The sequence below is a fragment of the Taeniopygia guttata genome, chromosome 1, assembly GCF_048771995.1.
Source record: "Taeniopygia guttata chromosome 1, bTaeGut7.mat, whole genome shotgun sequence".
In the NCBI taxonomy this organism is placed as follows: Eukaryota; Metazoa; Chordata; class Aves; order Passeriformes; family Estrildidae; genus Taeniopygia; species Taeniopygia guttata.
In genome coordinates, this window is record NC_133024.1 from 46,735,686 (window position 1) to 46,756,759 (window position 21,074).

Below are 21,074 nucleotides of genomic sequence, written 5' to 3' on the forward strand. Positions count from 1 at the left end.
TCTCGCCCAGCAGCATCTGCCATAGCCGTATGTTCCAGTTCCTCTGGTGGCTGCCTGCCCTGGCTGTCTGCACTCCCTGCCTGCCCTCGCTGCCTTGACCCAGCCCCTGCCCGCCCAGAAGTTAAAGACCCGGCTGCGAGGCAAAGCAAGTGCCTAGTGGTATGTGGGCAGAAAGACAGGTCGCCGCTTAGCCTAGAAATCCTCCCCTCGGCCGCCTTTGCCACCGCTTGCACAATTTTCCCTTCTCTCAGCGTTTTCCTTCGGGAAACCTGATGAACTTGGTCTGACAGCATCCTGGAGAGTGGGGTTCGCGCAGAGGCACACTGATAAGTACCCATGCATCCCAAAGGAAACAGCATCCCACGCCTTCCTCCACAGGATGAGGACGTGATCCCAGTAATCCGCCTCCCTGCTCCGCCGAGCTCAGCCCAGGAGCACCGCGGCTCTTGGCTGGATCTCGCCATGGTCGGGAACAGCAGCCTGCTCGGATCGGGCCTTGCTCCTGGATCTGGGCGCTTTTCAGCAACTTTGGCGAAAAACTGTGATGTCTCCCACTTCCTTACTCTTCCCCATCCCTTTCCCAGGAGGGTTTTCCTTTACAATGGGTGGTAGCTGAGAAGTAGCTAGAATAACTCATAAACTTAAAAAAAAAAAAAAAAAAAAAAAAAAAAAAAAAGTCAACAAATACACATAAAGTATGATTTGTGGATTCTGATACAATGATTTCGATAAATAAGGAGAGCCCAATCCCAGTTTCAAGTTCACCCCCTTCAGAGATGAAGTTGCATTTCGCTACCCCAGGGGACACGGTAATGGATGGAGACCTGGCTCCCTCTCGCACAAGTAATTGGCAGACGTTCGTTCCTCCTTCCTCCTGGGCTGGCTAGGGAGCTAAGGAAAGGCTTATGAAGACAAATGTATCTTCACTTGGGGTTGTGGTGTGTGCTGTTGTGTGCGCGTGTGTGTTTTCCTGCGTGACCTTTCGGCTATGTTTATGCGCATAAATAAGAGGCATTCAGGAGAAACCGAACAATTCCGATGCACTCCCAGGCTGTCACATGCTTGATCCAAACACCCTGCTGCCTCTTCCCGCTGCCTGCTTGCCTGCAGCCCTGCTGAAACAAGCAAGGCAGCATCCGATCGGTCACCGAGGGACGGCCCCAAGGGACAGGCAGGATTCACCTTGGGCCGCTCGCTAAGGATTTGTACTAATCTCACAGGCGCAGTAGCAGATTGACTCCTTCCGTAGTTTTGCCTCCAACTTCATAATCAACTACAAGAAAAAATAGAATCTACTCTAAAACGGGACAGGAATCCCGAATCACTCGTAATACCAACAGTGTCACTCCTCAACTGTTTGATTCAAAGGCAAGAGTATTCTAAGGATAAACTACATAAAAGGGAGGGAAAGAAGAGTAAGAAACAGAGAAGGAAGGAAGGGAAGAAGAGAGAGAGAAAGAGAGAGACAGAGAAAGAGAGGAAAGAGAGGAAGAGAAAAAAAGAGCGAGAAAGAGAGAAAGAGAGAAAGAGAGAAAGAGAGAAAAAGAGAAAGAGAGAAAGAAAGAGAGAAAGAGAGAAAGAAAGAGAGAAAGAGAGAGAAAGAGAGAGAGAAAGAAAGAAAGAGAGAAAGAGAGAAAGAGAGAGAGAGAGAGAAAGAGAGAAAGAGAGAAAGAGAGAAAGAGAGAAAGAGAGAAAGAGAGAAAGAGAGAAAGAGAGAAAGAGAGAAAGAGAGAAAGAGAGAAAGAGAGAAAGAGAGAAGAAGAGAGAAAGAAGAGAGAAAGAGAGAAAGAGAGAAAGAGAGAAAGAGAGAAAGAGAGAGAAAGAGAGAAAGAGAGAAAGAGAGAAAGAGAGAAAGAGAGAAAGAGAGAAAGAGAGAAAGAGAGAAAGAAAGAAAGAAAGAAAGAAAGAAAGAAAGAAAGAAAGAAAGAAAGAAAGAAAGAAAGAAAGAAAGAAAGAAAGAAAGAAAGAAAGAAAGAAAGAAAGAAAGAAAGAAAGAAAGAAAGAAAGAAAGAAAGAAAGAAAGAAAGTCTGTGATTGTTTTCTGCTTGAGGCCACGGCAAAGCAACTTGGGTTTTCCCACCGAGCAGGAGTCGGGGCTGGGCAGCAGGAGGAGATGCCGTCTAACCTCCGCGGCGCTGCCCGTGCAGCGCGCACACGCACGCCCCGCGTGGGCGCAGCGGCTGTCACCCGCGGCGCCTGGCACAGCAATAGGTGCAATAAAACTACACGGGGTGAGGGAAAATTAAATTACAGGGAAAACGATAGCCTCTGAGTGGTTCAAACGAATGTCTGCGCCGTCCGTCTTCTCCAGGAGCCGGTGTACAATTTGCGGCAGGAGCGGGGAGCGGCCGGAGGACACCCCTTTCTTTGGCAGAGCTCCGCTGCGCGGAGGGGCAGCGCACCTTTGTGCTTCAGTGCCGAGGGCCGGGCCGGTTCCCTGCCCCGCTCCGACGGCAGGACGGGGCGCCCAGCCCCGCACTCCGCCTATCCCCGCCCCATCGGGGCGCCCCGGGCCGCGCTGGCGGCCGCGCAGCGCGCACGTGTGGCAGCCACAGGTGCCGCAGCCACCCGCTGCTCGGTGCCGCTCGCTATAAGAGCGGCCCCGCCGCCGCCGCCCCGGCGAGACGGGCGAGGGCTGCGGGAGATGCAACAAGGCGCGGGGAGGCAAGGACCGGGGGCGGCGGGAGGAAAAGGAGGAGGAGGAGGAGGAGGAGGAGGAGGAGGAGGAGGAGGAGGAGGAGGAGGAGGAGGAAGGGGGGGAGACAGCTGATGTCTGTCAAAGCCGGAGCCGCCGCGCTCTCGCGAGAGCCCGCCCGGCGGTAGCCACGGGATGCGGGGCTCAGGTGCGGGCAGAGCGCAGCGCAGCGCGCCCGGCGCCGGGCAGCGGCAGGCAGAGAACTGAGTGAGGGAGGGAGCGAGGGAGACGGCGGGGGCCGGAGGGAGCCTTGCCGCCCGCTCGCCTACCCAGCCCAGCCTCGGCCACCGCGGCGGCGGCGGCGGCGGGGGCAGGGTCCGCTGCGGCACCGCCGCCACCACCGGCTCCGCCACCGCCACCCGCCGCTGTCAGCGGCTTCCCCCGGCGGGAGGAGAGAGCCCGGAGAGCACTTTTCCCCCGACTTTAGGAGTGTTTGTGGATTTACATGCCAAGCCTTCAAGATGATGTCCATGAACAGCAAACAGCCTCATTTTGCCATGCATCCCACCCTACCTGAGCACAAATACCCCTCTCTACACTCCAGCTCAGAAGCAATAAGAAGAGCATGTCTACCAACTCCACCGGTAAGGGACAGACAGCTGCAGCTCTCTTCTTTCTTTCTCTCCCTTACACGCACACACTTTTCTTTCTTTCTCTCTGTCTTTCTGTATACTGCATGTATGTGTGTGTGCATTAATAAAAAAACCGCTGCGAGGCACATTTTGACAAGCGGCGCTTAATGTTTTTTTCATGTCTTCCTCTGCAATCATCTGAGCGCCTGTGATCTTTTTTGAAAGCGGTGTTCACACGAGTCTCCGACTTCATCCACTTTCTGTATTAATTTTTATGACTCGGCCTCTGAAAAGGATTGCGTTTTATGTGCTCTTGTGTTTGACACAATTCCCCAGCTGAGAGTTACAGATCCATTTCTTCTCCTCCTTTCTCTTCTCCTTTCGTTCCATCCCCCTCCTTTTAATTTATTAATTTATTTGTTTCCTTCATTCCTTCCTTCTCTCCTTTTCCGATTCCCCCTTGCCTCCTTACCTTTCTGCTCTTTGCTTCTTTCTCTGTTTTGCTCCCTCTTCTCGCTTCTTCCCCCCTCCCATCCCTCCATTATTCTACCCCATACCCCTGTTTCCCCTCACTTCCCCGGGCTGTCGCCGGCTATACCACGCTTCCCCCGATCTCTTGGCTCTTGCCCCCGATCCCATACTCCCTTACACGCTGGTCCTACTGCCGGCTCCCCGGCCGTCACCCTAACTTTGCCCACCTCTCTTTCCCCTCCCTCGACTTTCCCCCTCCTTTTCCACGGCGCTCCCGCAACCCCACGCTGTCCCCTCCCGTCCCCTTCCCCCTCCGCACTTTGCCCCCTCTTTGCCCCCTTGCCCTCCTCTCCCCGCACCCCGCTCTGTTTTGTGTCTCCTGCAGCTGCAGAGCAATATCTTCGCCAGCCTCGATGAGACCCTGCTGGCGCGGGCCGAGGCTCTGGCCGCCGTCGACATCGCCGTCTCGCAGGGCAAGAGCCACCCGTTCAAGCCCGACGCCACGTACCACACCATGAACAGCGTGCCCTGCACCTCCACCTCCACCGTGCCCCTGGCGCACCACCACCACCACCACCACCACCATCACCAGGCGCTGGAGCCCGGCGACCTCCTCGACCACATCACCTCCCCTTCCCTTGCGCTCATGCCCGGCGGAGGCGGCGGCGGAGGCGGCGGCGGCGGCGGCCACGACGGGGCGGGCGGCGGCGGCGGCGGGGCCGGCGGCGGCGGGGGCGGCGGCGGCAGCGGCGGGGGCGGCGGCGGCCTCATCTCCACTTCGGCCCACCCGCACTCGCACATGCACGGCCTGGGCCACCTCTCGCACCCGGCCGCCATGAACATGCCGTCGGGGCTGCCGCACCCGGGGCTGGTGGCCGCGCACCACGGCGCCGCGGGGCAGGTGGCCTCGGCGGCGGCGGTGGTGGGGGCGGCCGGCCTGGCCTCCATCTGCGACTCGGACACGGACCCGCGAGAGCTGGAGGCCTTCGCCGAGCGCTTCAAGCAGCGCCGCATCAAGCTGGGGGTGACCCAGGCCGACGTGGGCTCGGCGCTGGCCAACCTGAAGATCCCGGGCGTGGGCTCCCTCAGCCAGAGCACCATCTGCCGCTTCGAGTCCCTCACCCTCTCCCACAACAACATGATCGCCCTCAAGCCCATCCTGCAGGCCTGGCTGGAGGAGGCCGAGGGCGCCCAGCGGGAAAAAATGAACAAGCCCGAGCTCTTCAATGGGGGCGAGAAGAAGCGCAAGCGGACTTCCATCGCCGCCCCGGAGAAGCGCTCGCTGGAGGCGTACTTCGCCGTCCAGCCCCGGCCCTCCTCCGAGAAGATCGCCGCCATCGCCGAGAAATTGGACCTCAAAAAGAACGTGGTGCGGGTTTGGTTTTGCAACCAGAGACAGAAGCAGAAACGGATGAAATTTTCCGCCACCTACTAGGGGGGCGGGAGGGGCGGCCCCGGCATCGGGGGCACCGGGGGGCCGGGCCGGGGCCGCGGGGGATGCCTACGCACCGCCACCGTCGCCTGAGACGCCGAGGGATGCTCCTGGGGACCAAGGGACGATGTAGAAATTAAACGCGAACTACTCGGGGAGAGGGGGGCGTGCGTGTAGGGGGGTGCGCTATCAATTATTAAAACAAAAAAGACACCGGGACACCAATGAGAAGAAGGAGGAGAGAGGAGGTAAAAACGCTCTAGAAGCCCAGGGGGGTCACTTCTGCGGCCCTTTCCCCTCTCTGCCCCCCAACCCCCCGACAGAAAGCGGGAGAAAGAGCAACTTAAAGCGTAAACACACACAGACACACACCAATAAATACCGTGACAGCAACAGCCACAAACCGAGAAACCTAAGTCACAACTTTCCGAAGGAAAAAAAAACCGACCAACAAACCCGGAAGGCGAAACTGTTGGTGATGATGATGCTACGTTTGGTTTGGGTCTCTTTTCATTATTTTCTGCTTTTCTTTCTTTTCCCTGGCTTAGTAATGAATGAGGACAGCGGTGGTTTGGTGCGGGGGAACTTTTTCTTTAGTTGGATTGGGTTTGGGTTCTTGTTTGCTTGTTTTGATCTTTATTTTCCTTTGTTTTTGTTTTTTTTTTTCCTGTTGTTTTTTATTTTCCTTCGAACGCGGTTTTGCGCGGGGCTTTGGCGATGAGTCTTGTCTGTGCCGGGGGAACGGTGAGAGCGGGGCAAGGGACGGGACCGGGGGAGCGGCCCCCCGAGGCTGGGGAGCAGTCCCTTTCCTCTCCGTTTTTGCCTCAATAATCCTAACTAGCTCAAGGAAAACAAGGGGAAAAATAGTTACTCCACGACCCTTTTGTCTCTCCTTCCTCGCTTGCGTGGTTTGCATTTCCAGCTGTGTCCAAAGACAGGTCCCTCTCTCTGCAGAGTTGCATCTGGAGGCAGATGCCAAACCTGCCAGAGCGGGGATGCTCTCCAAAAGATTATGTTCAGACTCATTAAGGCTCATGGTTAACTATGTTCTTTCTCCTCCCTCCCTCCCTCCCTCCCCGCTGCTCCCAACCGTATGCCCCCCGGCATCCCCACCAAATCTGCTGGATTTAGGTTAAGGTCCTCCCTTGGTTTCCTCCAAGGGCTGGAGGTTATTGCACCCGGTAGGCAAAAGAAATCACCGGTGATAGGTTTGAAATGACATTTGTTTCTGAGGGATGTGCATGCTGGGAACAAACACACGGCAAAAAAGAAACCACTTGGGCTTAAAAGTCGTTTATTGTATATCATAAACGTTATGTGGAGGAAGGCTTTTGGAAGGGGTGTGTGGGGTTCAATTTGCACTATCACAGTCTCCTGGATTGGAAGCGATGATGTTATTCTGTAATAACGATGCTGGTATTGCTAATAATCGTCAAGGTGTGCGACATGTCTCACGGATTGGAAACAAACAAAATTATCGGGGTTTGTTAGGTAAAAAAGAGAATGACGTGCAGAAGCCATCTCTGACTCTGTCTCTTGCTGAGAGACTGCTGAGGCTTTCAAATAAAGCAAGAATTTCTGAAAAGAAAATACCATTCCGTTTAAATCAAAACAATCAATAGACTGAAATTATGCATGACATGACCTGAAAAATAATTTTAAAAAAGAAAAAATAAAAGGAAAGGAATAGAAAAGAAGGGGGGAAAGGCATAGAAAGATCTGTGATAAAGTCTCGATATTATTTATTTATCTATTTATTTATCTATTTATTTTATTAATATTATTTTTATTATTATTTTGTGTATCATTGTTTGCAGCGCAAACATTCTATGCATTTTGAAATTGAGCACTAAATAGACTAGCTTCTGGTAGAATCTTTTGTGGGTGGTGTAATTTCACAGTTTAACTGCCTGTTTTCACCGAAAACACAAACGTTCTTGTCACGTTCTTGTATTTAGATTTAAAAGAGGGGGAAAAAAGAAAAAAAAAAAAAAGATAAGAAAGACGATTGTAAATATTTTCTTTAATGCACAAAACAACAACAAAAACAACAAGGTTACAAACTGCAACCACGTGTGGATCCTAAAATGTCTCACTGAATAATCTACCTGTCCATGTATGTTTGCTGAGCTTTCTCCTTGGTTGTGTCTTTACTCTATTTAATTTCTATCAGAAATATTTCTGTACGCCAAAATACAACAGGGAGATGTGTCCCAGCATACTTACAAATAAAACAAATGCAAAACCAGAATAGTTATTATTATCATTATTGGGTGCATTTAAAAAAAAAGAAAACTATTTCCACGGCTAGTAAATTCAAGGTATGGCCGTTAGACGATAAGATTAATTCTACCAAAAAGAAAATAGTGAGAGATGTATTTTTCTGCTAAATCCAGAAATCATTACTTTGAGATAGCTCTTATGTGAAAATCGGTGCTCTGAATAAAATTAACTATATATTAGCTGCGTGTGTTTCTTGAAGTTTATTCTATAACTGCAGAATATAAATCAAAGTAAAATTTTAAGAAGGACTTCTGAAGTATTTCTTTTCAGTGTGCTGGAAAGGATTATGCACCTACAAAATATGTATAAAGAAGAAAAGCTTGGGTGGTTTCAGGTTTATATGTTGTTCTGACTGGCCTAATTGCACTTAATTATGTAACAAGATACTTTATTTTTATTTTGGGTTAATAAATATGAAAATCCTAAACTGATCTCTCCTTATGTTGTGAATGCAATTGTTCATTAGGAACGTATAGGATGCCACCTACTGCTTCAAGTGATCAAAGAACCTCTTTCTATTTTCTGATGACCTGTGACTAGATCAGATGCCAAATGTAAAAAGTTACTTAATAGCTGGGATTATTTCTTCTGTAGACATGTTTTAGCCAAATCTTTTTAATTTTGCCGGTAAATCTGTGAACCAAGACACGTGATGTTCAGAAAAGAATAATACATTTAAAAAAGCTGTGATTTTAAACAACTGTTGATGTTAAAAAATAAGCACTAAAGGTATTTTTAAAAAAACCCATAGATCTCGTCCACCAGAAATTGACTTGTTTCTGTTGTTATTAACTTGAAATGTCATCAGAATTTTTAATAAATGCATTTGTAAAAATATTATTTTATAGAAAAGTATTACCGGATATCATTTTTTGGAGAGTCAGGAATGAACAAATAAAAATAATTACAAATGTTGGGTTTTCTTTTTCATCTGCCCCAAATGATTGAAATGTTCAAAGTGACACCACATTTGTATCATTCAGTAATGACTCATGTATGTATTGAAAAGCTGAGGAATTTGTTTTGTAATAAGTAAAATCCTTATCGAGTACAAAGAAAAAAAACCCAGTATGTTAATAAAACAGATGGTGAAAATAAAAGCTTTGCAGAGTTTCCTATTTTTCATGGTAGGAAACTGTGCAAAACCAAACCGTCCCGCTTTCTGTCAGATGAATCCGAATAGTTCATAAAACCACAAAATTCTCGTGAGGGTTTTTTAATAAATGCCTAGAAAGAAAGAAAAAGAGAGAAAGAAAGAAAGAAAGAAAGAAAGAAAGAAAGAAAGAAAGAAAGAAAGAAAGAAAGAAAGAAAGAAAGAAAGAAAGAAAGAAAGAAAGAAAGAAAGAAAGAAAGAAAGAAAGAAAGAAAGAAAGAAAGAAAGAAAGAAAGAAAGAAAGAAAGAAAGAAAGAAAGAAAGAAAGAAAGTTAGTTTATAAGATCTAACCTAAGGACTATTAAAAGTTTTGCATTCGAGGAAAAAAGTAAGATAAAAGACAAAGAGGCAAAACGTGTTCGCATTTATTCCCCAAAATTACGCAGCTTCTCCCATAGACAAGAGCCACTTGTGACCAAAAAGCTACAGAAATCCCCCACTCCTCATGTGCCAGGGGCCGAGGCCGCTGCCGGGCGGTGGCTCTGACGACTCCTGCTCTCCAGCCTGTGCCCCTTGCCGATGAACATTTCGCTGCTGTCACCTCTTGAATGGCCTTTTTCTCCACAGCCGAGGTATCTCGCCGCTTCCTTAGTGTGATTTTCCAGTCCTAAGTCTCCTAGACGCGGTTTGGCTCCCGGAATTTCTGCCTAGCACTTGCTCTCCGCTTGCTTTCAACTTAGATTAGGCCATCATAAGTGAGTAACAGACACCCACTGCCACGGTCGTATTGATTTTTACTCTCCTGTGATATTAAGACTAATTCGGTCCTGGTTCAACAAGTAAAAAGGCTTCCCAGAAGGAGAATGAAGTGTCCTACAGCACTGACTTTATGGTTTATGTACCTCCCTCCCCGCCTCCCTGTGTTACCCCTTTCCTCCGAAGAGAAATAGATTTGTCGAAAGATAATTATTTTAACTCTGACGGACTCGAGAGCATAAAGCTTGATAGCGCCGGTGGTGCCCTGTGTTATTCTGGCATTTCCCAAACGATTTTAAATCCCTCCAGTTATTTATATCTCGCTTTTCAGCCGGCGCTATTTTTTTTCTTAAGCTTTATTATATTTACCTGCTGATTCCAAAGCGGAGGCAAGCCTAATTGATTTTTAAAAGATCAGCAGCAGAATTCTAATCCGCTTGGGAACCTGTTTCCACCTGCCAGACGAGGGTCTGATTATCGGTAATTATGTTATTTAAGAGTTGATAAAATAGCGGGCCCCGGCGCTGCCCGGGCCCTTCCCCAGCCGGGGCGCGGAGGGGACCGCGCGGGGAGAGCCGCGGCGCGGCGGGGCCGCCGCCATCACGTGCGCCGCTGCAAACACAATTACGGGGCCGCCGTTAATAATTCATGGGCTGAGATTTAGAAAATTAATAAAATGAATTATAACAAGAGGCTAATTAAAAACTTTAGTAATTGTTGTCAAGACAGCTTGATGGGAGGCGTGCTGCACGACGCTTCCCCCCCCCCGCCCCCCTTCCTTCCCCCTTCCGCTTTTGGAAAGCTTTTTTTTTTCCTCCCTTGAAACCCCTTCGCACCTGAAGGAGGCTGGGCTCGGGAGAAAAGCAATGGATGGACATATAGGTCAGCTGAATATATAGATCCCAGAGATGAGACCCAGGTGGTAAAACTGCAAGCAAGTCTCTTCTCATCGTAGCAAGATAGATAGGGAAACGGCGGGTGGGTGGGTGCGAGGATGGATGAATGAAACCCAGAGCTCAAAAGTTAATTTAAAATAAGATGTCACATATAAATCTTTGAAGAATCAGTCGCAGCAGAAAGAGTGCCTGCACCGGAGGGCCCCAGCCCCGCCGGCGGGCGGACGGGCAGCGGCTGCGGGCAGGCGGTGCCGGGCAGGGCGGCAGCGCCCGCGGGCACAGGCGCGCACTTTCCGCCTTCTCTTCCGCACCAGCGATGGCAGCGGCAGGCGGTGCGGGGCCCCCACCGCGCCTCCTGCTCCGCGGGGGGCGGAGGCGCCGCGGGATGCTCGCCCGCCCCCGCCGAGTCCCTGTCCGCCTGCTGGCTTAAGATTCAACTTTGAGGCGGACTCAGCGCGGTGTTCCCGCGGGCAGAGGGGGCCCGGGAGCCCGGTCCCTGCACGGGTGCGGGTTTATGGCCGTATCGGCAGCGCAGCCCTGCTCGGGAGCTCGCCGTGGCTGGTCGTCCAGGGACAGCTGCACATGCAAAATCTGCTTCCCAAATTGGAGTCACAGCCCCTCTGGGAAAGCAGACGTCCTCCTTTGAACTGCTTTTTAACTCCTTCAGCCTGCTTACCTAAGTGTACTAAAGCATCTCTAACTCTGGGGGGAAAGTGGTTAAGCACTTCTTTTTGTTTTAATATAAAATCAAATTTTATCAGGCAGTCGGGGAGTAGGGGAAATTACTTTTTAAAAATTATGTCTTAAGACGTTAATCACTCTAAACGCTGTACTTAAAGTATTTAAAAGGTTTTATATAAAAATTAATAATTTTTTTAATAGACACTCGGCCCTGGTACGTTGAAGAAAAATCGTAACTTCTCACTGTTGTCCACAAGCGAGCCATAAAAGACTCCAAGGTGCCTCGTTGGGTGAAAATGCCGACCGACCCTGCCGCTCGCAGGGGCTGTAGCACGGGGCGGGTCCCGGTGCGGGCACAAACTGCCCGAGCCCGGGTCCAGCAGCGGGAGCAGACAGAGGGCTCGTACTGCAAACACCGGCGGGCGGACAGGGCTTTTCATCCCTTGCCCGCGTGGAAGAAAGAAATTTAAAATTGTGAGGCAGAGCTAAAAGATACAAGATGTGTGTATGCTTTTGGTCTGATTTTTGTTGTTGTTTTTGCTTTTCTATTTTATTTTAAAAAGGATGTTCATTGACAAGAAGATAGCGTGTCAACATGGACGCATCTTTTTACGGGCCGTGCGGAAAGGAGACGAGACGCCGATATACATACATAACTTAGCCCTTGATTATGGTCATTATATAAACCGAATTGCTAACAAAAGTTTGGTAACTAATTTTAGCTCACTAAATCTCTGCCTCTCTTCACTTCAGCATAATGTATACAAACTTTTGTACACGCGGATCAGAATAAAACAAAGTGTTGACAGCATCCAGCAGTGGAAATTCACTTACACAAGACTTTTTTTTTCACTGAAGTGTTGACAATAAACATTTAATGAAGGCAGAGACTTGGATGTCTCCAGACAGTGTCAGAATACTTTAAACAGACCATTAGCATGGCTTCTTCTACTTCAAACAGAGCACACTATACCATAACATTATAAAAATACAAAGTATGAAACAAATAATCTGTTTATACAGATATTTTAAGCTGTTTTCACCAGTTCTGACATCCCCTGTATTTAGTAACAGAAACTTACTCATTTCAGATTACTCGCGCTTAAAAAATGTTAAATACAGTTAATGCAATATTAATCGCCCTTTGGTGATATAAAATGCAATATTTTCAGGCAGCTATTGAGCTTTTCTAGAGGAAGAGCTGATGAAAACAGTCACAGCTGAATAGTGGAGAGAAAAAAGCTCTGTATTTATTGCTTTTGTTTGGCTTTTGGCTACAAAGACAGGAACATTCTAATGGGGTAAGGACATTTATTTTATCTGCAATCTATTGCTGCTAGAGCAGGAGTGGCAGATGGGGTTTGGTGTTATATTCACAGAGTAATTTAGAGCAAATCCTAATAACTAATAATGATTTATGTTAATTTCAATCACTTATGTGACTTTATTAAAGCACTGCTGTAAGAGGAATAGAAGGGGAGGGCGGGGGGAAGAGGAGATACTGGAGAGAGACAAGCTGTGTCTGTCTGAAACCGAACCGCATGCTTGAAAGGTTGTTGTGGTGGGCTCCAGCGAAATTTCTGACGCTAGCAAGCAGGTTTTGCGTTTGAGACTCTCTATCGCCGACGCTAATTTCTTAAAAGAAAAGCCCCGTATAGAAATCCCGGCCACCGACGAGAGGCAAAGCAGAATAGAGAGGGAGCAAGACAGGAAGAGAGCGTGCGAGGGAGACTCGTGTTATGCAAAATGTATTGATTGTATGTGAGGAATCTGCGATGCTGATGTTCTGGGCTCCCGAAAGAATAGAGGAGGCTACTGGCAAAATAGCTAAGAAAGCCCCAAATGTACATACAGGATACGAAACTTTTATGCCGTGCTGCTTCAGCGTGGTGGAGATCTACAGCTCTCTACTCACGTTGCATCAGTTTTACTCCTCACCGAAAATCTCTAGGAGGCTTTACCCCACGGGATTTTGTATTCTTATTAGGGAAAAAGAAAATAATCATAATAAAAAAAGCAGCTACGGCAATGACCCTTTCATATTTTCCCCCATGATCTTCAGTTTCATTAGCAACTGCTAATACTGAAGTTGCACACACATAAACACAGAGGCACACGTTGCTGTGTGTGCGTTGAAAGAAGATATATTGGTGAAAGCCAGGAAATCTCAAAACAGCTAGCGCTGCTCTGCATAGGGTCGGTTTGATGTAAGAGAGAGAGGAGTACTTACAGGATTTTGAGAGGGGGGGTGCTCTTCGCTTCTGGCAATTTACTTTCCCAGGTACCTTTATGCGCTTTTCTGCCTTAAGGCATACAGTCTGGAAGTAAAACAACATCAAAGCTCCTTATTAACACTATTTTACTGAAATCGGAAGATGAAGCTACCTGGAACGTTTAATCTGGTGTTAGCATTTATTTCCCAACAAAGCAGCCAGAACAAAGTTAAAAAGAGTCGGGCAGCTATCTACAAGGCAAAGCGCAGGGATGATGTATGTTTTTGCCAGAACCCTTGAAATGTGTTAAATAAACCTCAGGTTTTGCTGCATTCTAAGGCACTTTTTCTCTAATATAATTCCTCCTTCCAAACACCGCAGCTGGGAATGACCTCTCTCCCACACCGCCAGGTGCATTAGGTGCGAGTTCCCTAACTTTTGGATCATTGGCAGGAAAGTCTTTTCTGCACTGCAAGCTGGCACTGCATTGTATATGCGACCGGATTCCACAGAAGGCAATTTTTGTGTACTCTGTGGTAAAGGAGTTATATACAGAGCAACATCTATTTTTTAATCTAGAATTAAAAAAAAAAAAAAAAAAAAAAAAAAAAAAAAAAAAAAGAGAGAGAGAGAGAGAGAGAAAGAGAGAGGGCGAGAAATATAAGGAGTAATGCCGATGTTGCTTTCCTCCTCTCGTTTGAAAGCGGCGCAGGACTTTCAAATCCGCCTGGGCGTGCACGCCTGCTTTTTGAACTCTGCCACGGCGGAGATGCCGCGGGCGGGCTGCGCGCAGGCGGAGCGGCGGGCGGGCGGAGCGGAGCGGAGCGGCGGCGCTTCAGCACCACGGAGAGCTCCGCCGGGCCGCGGCGGGCGGCGCGGAGCGAGGGGAGGCTGTCTGTCTGCCCAACTCTCCCTCTGTCCGTCTGCGGCTGCACAGAAGCCTGTAATATGTTAATAGCCGTAGGGTATGCCCGAGGTACCATCTCAAGCTGCTTCGCACACCATATGTCAGGCCGTTAGCCACATGGATCTATTAATCAAAGGGGAGAGAGAAGAGGGGAAAGGCAGGGAAGGGGGGGAAGGGAGCTTTTCATACCCCACTCTGTGCTGCTGTACACTTTCTCCTTTCATTACTCTCAGATATAAAGACCCGGAGTACCTCGAATAGGCAGCTGTAATTCTCTTTTGATCTGCTCTTTTACAGCCTCGGTGTAACCAGCTCGGGTTAATGGATAGCAATATTTGAGGTAGGAAGGGGGAATGTGTCGCGTTTCCCCCGGCAAAGGATTTGGTATTAAAGTGCTGCTCAAGTTCTGTGACAAAGGGGTCTCTGTCCTCCCCTTCAGCCATCTCCTTGCGGAGGGTGTGTCTGAGGAGAAGGCTTTTTCTAGCGAATCAAGCATCGTCTTCCCCGCAGGCAGCCAGAGCTCTGGCCATCCTCACCACTTTTGTATCTTCCCTATTGCCTATTGCCTTATATAATTTCTTCAAGGAAGACTTGCCCCACGTGAGATCCACAAAAGGATTGGATCCACAAAATTACCGGGAGAAGCAGCAGTCTATATAGGAGAGTGCTGTAAAAGCTCATGTGTTCGTGAATTTTTCATGCAGCCCTCAAAGCCCCCACACAAAATTGTGCCTTTCAGGCTCAGCACCCGAGACGATGCATGGGCTCTCAGGTCTGGTTTCTACTTTTGTTTGGAAGACAGGGTTTTGAGGAGACTTTCTCTTCAGGGTTAGAGTGAACATGCTCTCACGGGCTCCTCCTGGACCTCGTTTGCCAGTCCATAGGTGACGCGTTGGGGCACAGCCCCGACAATTGACACTCCCGACCTAATTCCGAGGCCACCGGATTATTTAATTTTTTTTTCCTTTCACGATGATCGAGAGGGAGAATGAAAGAGACTGACCTTTCATTCAGACACCTGCTGTATAAAGTTTTGAATTTCTAGATTATTATAAAAGCAGCAGCTCAGGAAAGCGGCTCAGGAAAGTTACTGAGTGGTAGAGGAGGGGAGGGCAGGATCATTTCAGTGTGCCAGGATCCTGCAGCAGGGACCGTGCGGGTGGATGGGGCAGGTTCCCTACCCTTGATCTCCAGGTCAAGTGACACGCATGTGTGCGATGCAAAGGATGTGAAAAACACCCGAGAAAGAGGATACAAGGATAAGCTCTGTTGTTTTGCAGGTTTACATAAAAAGCACGAGATCCCCTAGCTGGTTGAAATCCCCTCTGTTGGTACAGAGCATCACAGAGATGCAAGTTAGAGGGAAGAAGCGCTTGAGACTATTTGTGCAATTGCAGACACCGTATAGTAACTCAGTTGATATGTATTAAATGTACAGTGCATAGCTTATGTTAAAGTCAGTGTTTAAGACTTACTTTAGACTTATTTTCTAACATTTTTCCTCTTTCCTTGGCTGAAAAAATAATTAGTGCATCTGTGCTTAGATCTAAAGATGGCACTTATCTTGCAGAACCTTTGCTTTAATATAGATTGCATTAAACCTGCAAAAAAAAAAAAGAGTGCCTTTCAAAGCAATACTTTACATAAAGACAGAGGTAATGTATCGGCTGAGTGTCAGTTGATTCTGCATTTCCACCTAGCAAAGACTCTTATTACCTTTAAATTTTGGTGCACACACCACCCATCATTTTCTTCCTCTATTTAAAAGGTAACCCATATATCTGTCGTTTTAGGTTTCCAAAGACTCGTAACTTAATTCCTTCAGGCTATTCATCAGCACAGTAATTAAACTAGCAAATGGATGTAAATAAAGTGAAATTGGTTTCATGACAGATGAGCCAAAGAGGCCTCTGACATGAAACAAGCCAGGACAATAATTATTTCTGCACTGGGCTATATGAGGAACTCCATCTAGATTTATTAGGTGCTGCAAGTTATTTGCTGGGAGAAGGCAAGACAGGAGGACTCACTTTAATTTGACGGGATTTTTTTTTCCCTTTTTGCATCCTAAGTAGGTTAGAGAGATAAAAATATGGAATTAACTTTGGCAATACTCTGTGGTGCCTCTACCCAATGTAAAAACACGGCAGGGAAAATAGGTAGTACAGGAAAGGCTTATTAAACAATTTCTTCCCAAATACTTGATAGAAAATCTGCTTTAAAACACTCCTCTCAAACTATCCCCTGTTAATAAAAAAACAATTCAGACCACCGTGACAACCTGCGTGTGCTTCTCTTTTCTACAAATATGCATACGAAACAGTAGAGACAATAGAAAGACGGCAGATTTGGAGAGCTTGGGAATTCTGAAGAGTTTCTCTTAAAAAATAAATAAATTATAATCTCGGCTAAATGGTGTCTGTTAAGATCACCCCGCTCCCTCTTCTCTGCCAAGGAAAAGTTTATTGCTGCAGAGGAGAGAAAAGGGCTGTGAAAGGGAGGGTATGGATTCTGCAAGGCTCAACTGTAATTGGAGCCATCAGGTCCAGCTTGGAGTGGAAGTAATATACAGAATAAATAAAAAAAGGGCTCTCACAGCAGGTGCAGATTAGTCCCTTTTCCCCTGAAAAGATTAGAAACTGACTGCTTTATGCTTAAACGTACTCTCAATTATTTAAGCGCCCCTTCGTGATTAGCAAGTAAAAGTAACGCTCCAAAGCGCTGAAGAAATGAAGCAAGAATAACACCGCTTTCGCCCAGCTCACGCAGGCTTTCCAGCACACGGCTTGCTCCCTGCCGGCTGGCAGCGCTCAGACCGGGGAACTCGCTTCAGATACACACACCTGTAGGGTGGGGAGGCGGGAGGGGGGGAAGGAGAGAGGGAGGGGAAAAGGAGGGAGGAAGGAGAGAGGGCAGATTCAGCCTGGTAAAAATTCCGCTATCAAAGCAGAGCAGGCTACAGCCCAACCTGGTTTCAGAGGCGATTTGGATCTGTGGACAGATTTTCACAGGAATGCTGAGCCCTCAACGTGTTTTCCACTGGGAAGGGGGAAAAAAACCCCAATCTCACAGCAAAATCCCAAACACAACCCTTCCCCCCAACCCCCTCCCCAGGCATTCTCTTTGAATGGGCTGGAAATGAGCCGCGGACGCCTGTGTTTGCATACGGCAGTTTGATCAGGGTTCAATCTTTCTGCAATCAAATCAGAGGCGTTTTCCTCCCTTCTTCATGGAGGGGAATATGATAACCGCAAAGCCGAGGAGAGATCCTAAAGGGACTGAAATCCCCTTATGTCTGAAGCTGTCCCTTTTAACACACACCAGACTAATTATTTAAAAGTTCTTGTAAAATTAGAAGACATAGCCCAGTCCTTTAATTAGAATACACTGTGAATAGGGATAGCATATGGAGGGGAATGTCAAGAAGAGGGTGCCAGGGGCAGATCCTAGGAAATCTGTATTCATTTCTGCCTCCTATTTGTTCAGTAATCTCTACCATCATAACTAAATCTTGGAGCACTGATGTAGTTCGAGTTGTTGTTGACTCAACGTCAAAATTCAATCATTGGGGGTTTTGCATTAGCCGGGCCACTTATTTGTCTAATAAATCCGTCATTTTGTAAGAAAAATATTTGAGCAGCCGTACTTGACCTCTTGGTATCCACAAGCCACATTTATTTCTACCAGTTTACAAATGCAAAGTGGAGATGATCATCTTAATGCCTCGAGGTACTGTGTTGATTTCTGATTGGATTTTAGATGGAAATGTCTATTTTAAATACCCCGTGATTAAATTGTACATATAATAGAATTCTTCTAACCAAATCGTGATTTGCGAATCCCGGATTTATTTTAAAGGAAAAATTATTTAAGTAAAGATGGTTTCTTAAATGATTTGTGACACCCCCCGCGGTAAGATTTGATTATAGCCGGACATCTTTCTCACTGGAAAACTTGTTTTGACCCTGGGGCGTTTGTATGTGATGGAAAGGTGGCAGCGGGGTGAGGTGGAAGTACTCCCGTTTGAGAGTTCTGCCTGGCCCATGCCATCCCGCGCTGGATGATTTGCTGCCTGTTTATATGCATATTTCTTCCGAAAAGGGGGTCGCGCTGCACAAGTTTAACTGTAACTGGGGGGAAATAACTTTGAGGGGAAATAACTTGAGAGCTTTTGTGTTGCGGTGGGGGGGGAGATGGGGCGGAAGGATGGGCCGGTACAAGATCGGTGTCCGGAGAGGGGAGGTTTGGGAGCCTTCCGCCGGGCGGGGCAGCAGGCACAGCACACGGCGCCCCAGGAGCCCCGGGGCTGCCCGCACCCCCGGCCCCGCGGGGCTCCGCTGCCTCCTGCGCCCAGGGAAGTCCCACGGCCCCGGAGCCTTCCCTCCCGGCAGCGCGGAGCGCCGGGGAGCCGCTCTGGGGGAGGGTGGGGCACGGCTTGTCTCCTTCAGAAAGCACCCCCCACCAACTCGCTTTTCTGGTTCCCACCCCTCGAGTCTTCCTCTTGGGCGGCTGTCGAGGGTCTTTCCGTCTCCATGGAAATCGAAGGGGCGGCTGCCAGCCCGGGCAGCGGTCATTATTCCCGCATTAAAGCCGGCCATCGACCCGTTCCCCAGCACCCACTCGTGCTGGACACTAAGGGCCAGGCTGGAGCTGCCGGCTGCGGAGGCACTTGCCCGGGAGCACCCCCGACAGCCACCGCCTGCCAGCTCCTGCAGGAGTGGCCGATGCAAGGAAGGGGGGAAAAGGGAAATATTTCAGCATATTGGAAATATTAATGTTGGCTCGTAGGAATTAATGTAATGGGGCATGGTTATTAACAACTTATAAAGGCTTAAATCAATATAAATTAATTTAATTATGATTTCTAATTGCATTATGCATGATCAATTTGAAACACTACATTAAAGATAATTAGAGCAGGGTGCTAGTCACTAATCACTTCCCTAATAGCTTAATGAAAAGGAATGCCATGTATTACCTGTGGGGTGGACCCATGAAATAATATAAATGCTTGTTTTCCAATGGAAAATAATTGTACCTGTTAACAGACGTTTTAATCACTTTATTGTAAGCACAGAATGGATTTGGATGTTTTACATGGCCTTGGTTAAATTTTACTGGTGTTGATTGAAGTGCTGATGTATTACGAGTCCACCTATTGATGACCCAGAGGAAGACTAACTTTTATGTAAAAGTGTTGTGCTGTCCTCAGAAGCTAGTGCCAAGAGGTCACAGTAGATGGAGGTCCCAGCTTAGCATAATGGGTTTAACATTTCCATGACATCATCAGGGAATCTGAAAAGGAGTCTAAGGATAATCAGAGTGGTCATTCAGAAGCAGAGTGAATATTTTATGAGGATATATAGAAGACAGGAAAGAAGGTTGTCAGAAAGGTGAATCTCTACTTCTTCATGCTCTATGAAGAAGGTTTTTCACTTGGTACCAATTTTGATTGAAAACTTGTGTATTGTTAATAAAAAAAAGGCAGATCATGACCGTTGGAGAGGTGAATTCTCTTTTAGGGGATGATCTAAATAAATTTGTATTCATGGTTGTCTTGAGGGGTTATAGGTTATTTTGCTCTGACTTTTTATATACATACATCCTTAATTGATTATTTATTCTGCTTATGGTCACTTATTCAGGGATCTGTTCCTACCTTAACAATAAAAGTTCATTTATTGCTAAAATTAAAAGCAAGCAATGTAAATTAATGCCTTGTACATAGACACAGTGAGGCAGATTAATTGAAAATGTTTTCCCTGTGATTAGGTTTATTTTCTTATCTTTGCTGGATAACTGAAGCAGTACATGCAGCATATGTCTTGGTTCGACTCATTATATAATTCATAGTTTTCAGAGAAGTAATGTGTAATTAGGGAAACTGAGATTTGAGGAGAACAGTAAAGAACAGTAGCACATAATACTCACATTTGTCAAAGCAAGACCTTTTTGAAGAATTTTCCTTCTTTTAAGTCCTGATTGAGACCTAGAAGCTTTGGGATTCCTGAGGATAACACTGAATAAAGTATCTGAATAAAAATAAGTGAAAAAGAGAGCTTAAATGTCACCCAAGGAGTATAGCCCTTTAAGGCTAAGTTATTAGGAACATACTGATTTTAGTACTGAGCCATGACTGCAGACACCTTTGTGGGTGGGAGGATTCCAGGGATATACAGCTGTTCTTTTCCACAAAGATTCCTGTCTAAAAGGGCATAGCAGAATAGCTGTCCCCCCACTTCACCATGTCCTGCAGAGGTAAGGTAGAAGCAGAAGTAAGCTTACATTGCATAAGAATTTCTAAGTATTTCAGTGAAATGGGACAAACTGTAGGACGAATCTGGTCATTTCCCCTGTTGTTCACAGTTTGAAATGATGTAGCCTCATACTGCCAAGATCCAGGGACAAGATCTGAGAGCAATTTATGAAAGGTCTAAAAAAGCACTCTTCTCCAATCTCAAACTTGCTGTTTTTCTTAACAACAGCAACAACAAATCCTTTGCAGAGGCCCTTGGTTCTTGAAAGGAAAGGTCTTATACACTGAAGTAGAAATAAATATGTATAGCATCTAACACCTCAAACTAAGGGTGGGATATCAACAAATATCCAGATGAAAAAAGCCTGATAAATACCAGTGGAGACGCATTATTGTGGCTTCTGTATCCCTTCAGCTACAGTAGCTATTCCAGCTGTTGTGACTTTCTTGTATCCTGACCCCTCCTCTAAATAAAATTATTTCCATGACTTAATCTGTCGTGAGTGAGGAGTGCCCAAGCATGAGTCTTCAGTAGACAAAGGGTTCACAAGGAGAAAAATGTCTGGATTTAATAAATAGCCCAAGGACTAAAGCTTGTATGTAAAGTCATGTTGAGATATGCCTTAATCTTCTCTGCCTTGAATAAATATTGCACCTGCCTATGTTTTTCTTTTCTGCACCAAAGTTGGGGAAGTCTCATGTACCAAAAGGTGCAAGTGAGGTATCAGCTTATACATCTGCTTCTGAGAATATTAATTTTCTTTTTTTTTTAAGTATAAGCATAAAGAAAATCTTTGCTTTTGCAGGGGACCCTTGGTA

The 21,074-nt window shown here is 47.0% G+C and overlaps 1 protein-coding gene and 1 long non-coding RNA gene across 4 annotated transcripts in view; both read left to right on the top strand.

Annotated features, from left to right (window-relative positions):
- The first annotated feature begins 2,799 nt into the window (after positions 1–2,799).
- POU4F1 (POU class 4 homeobox 1) lies at positions 2,800–5,305 on the top strand. The gene is made up of 2 exons (XM_030270695.4): positions 2,800–3,279; positions 4,124–5,305. Exons 1-2 carry the CDS (start codon positions 3,157–3,159, stop codon positions 5,171–5,173), a joined length of 1,173 nt encoding a protein of 390 aa, XP_030126555.3. The 5' UTR covers positions 2,800–3,156; the 3' UTR covers positions 5,174–5,305.
- Positions 5,306–12,060: 6,755 nt separating this feature from the next.
- Positions 12,061–21,074, top strand: part of LOC140683897 (uncharacterized) — a 155,121-nt gene continuing 146,107 nt past the window's right edge. For all 3 annotated transcript variants that reach the window (XR_012055498.1, XR_012055499.1, XR_012055497.1), the window contains exon 1: positions 12,061–12,180. This is a non-coding gene — a long non-coding RNA (uncharacterized lncRNA). The remainder of the gene's footprint in view (positions 12,181–21,074) is intronic.

Coding starts and splice junctions, on each gene's coding strand:
- POU4F1 (XM_030270695.4), top strand. CDS start 3,157: ATGATGTCCATGAACAGCAAACAGCCTCATTTTGCCATGCATCCCACC. Junction 3,280..4,123: donor CATGTCTACCAACTCCACCG/GTAAGGGACAGA, acceptor TGTCTCCTGCAG/CTGCAGAGCAATATCTTCGC.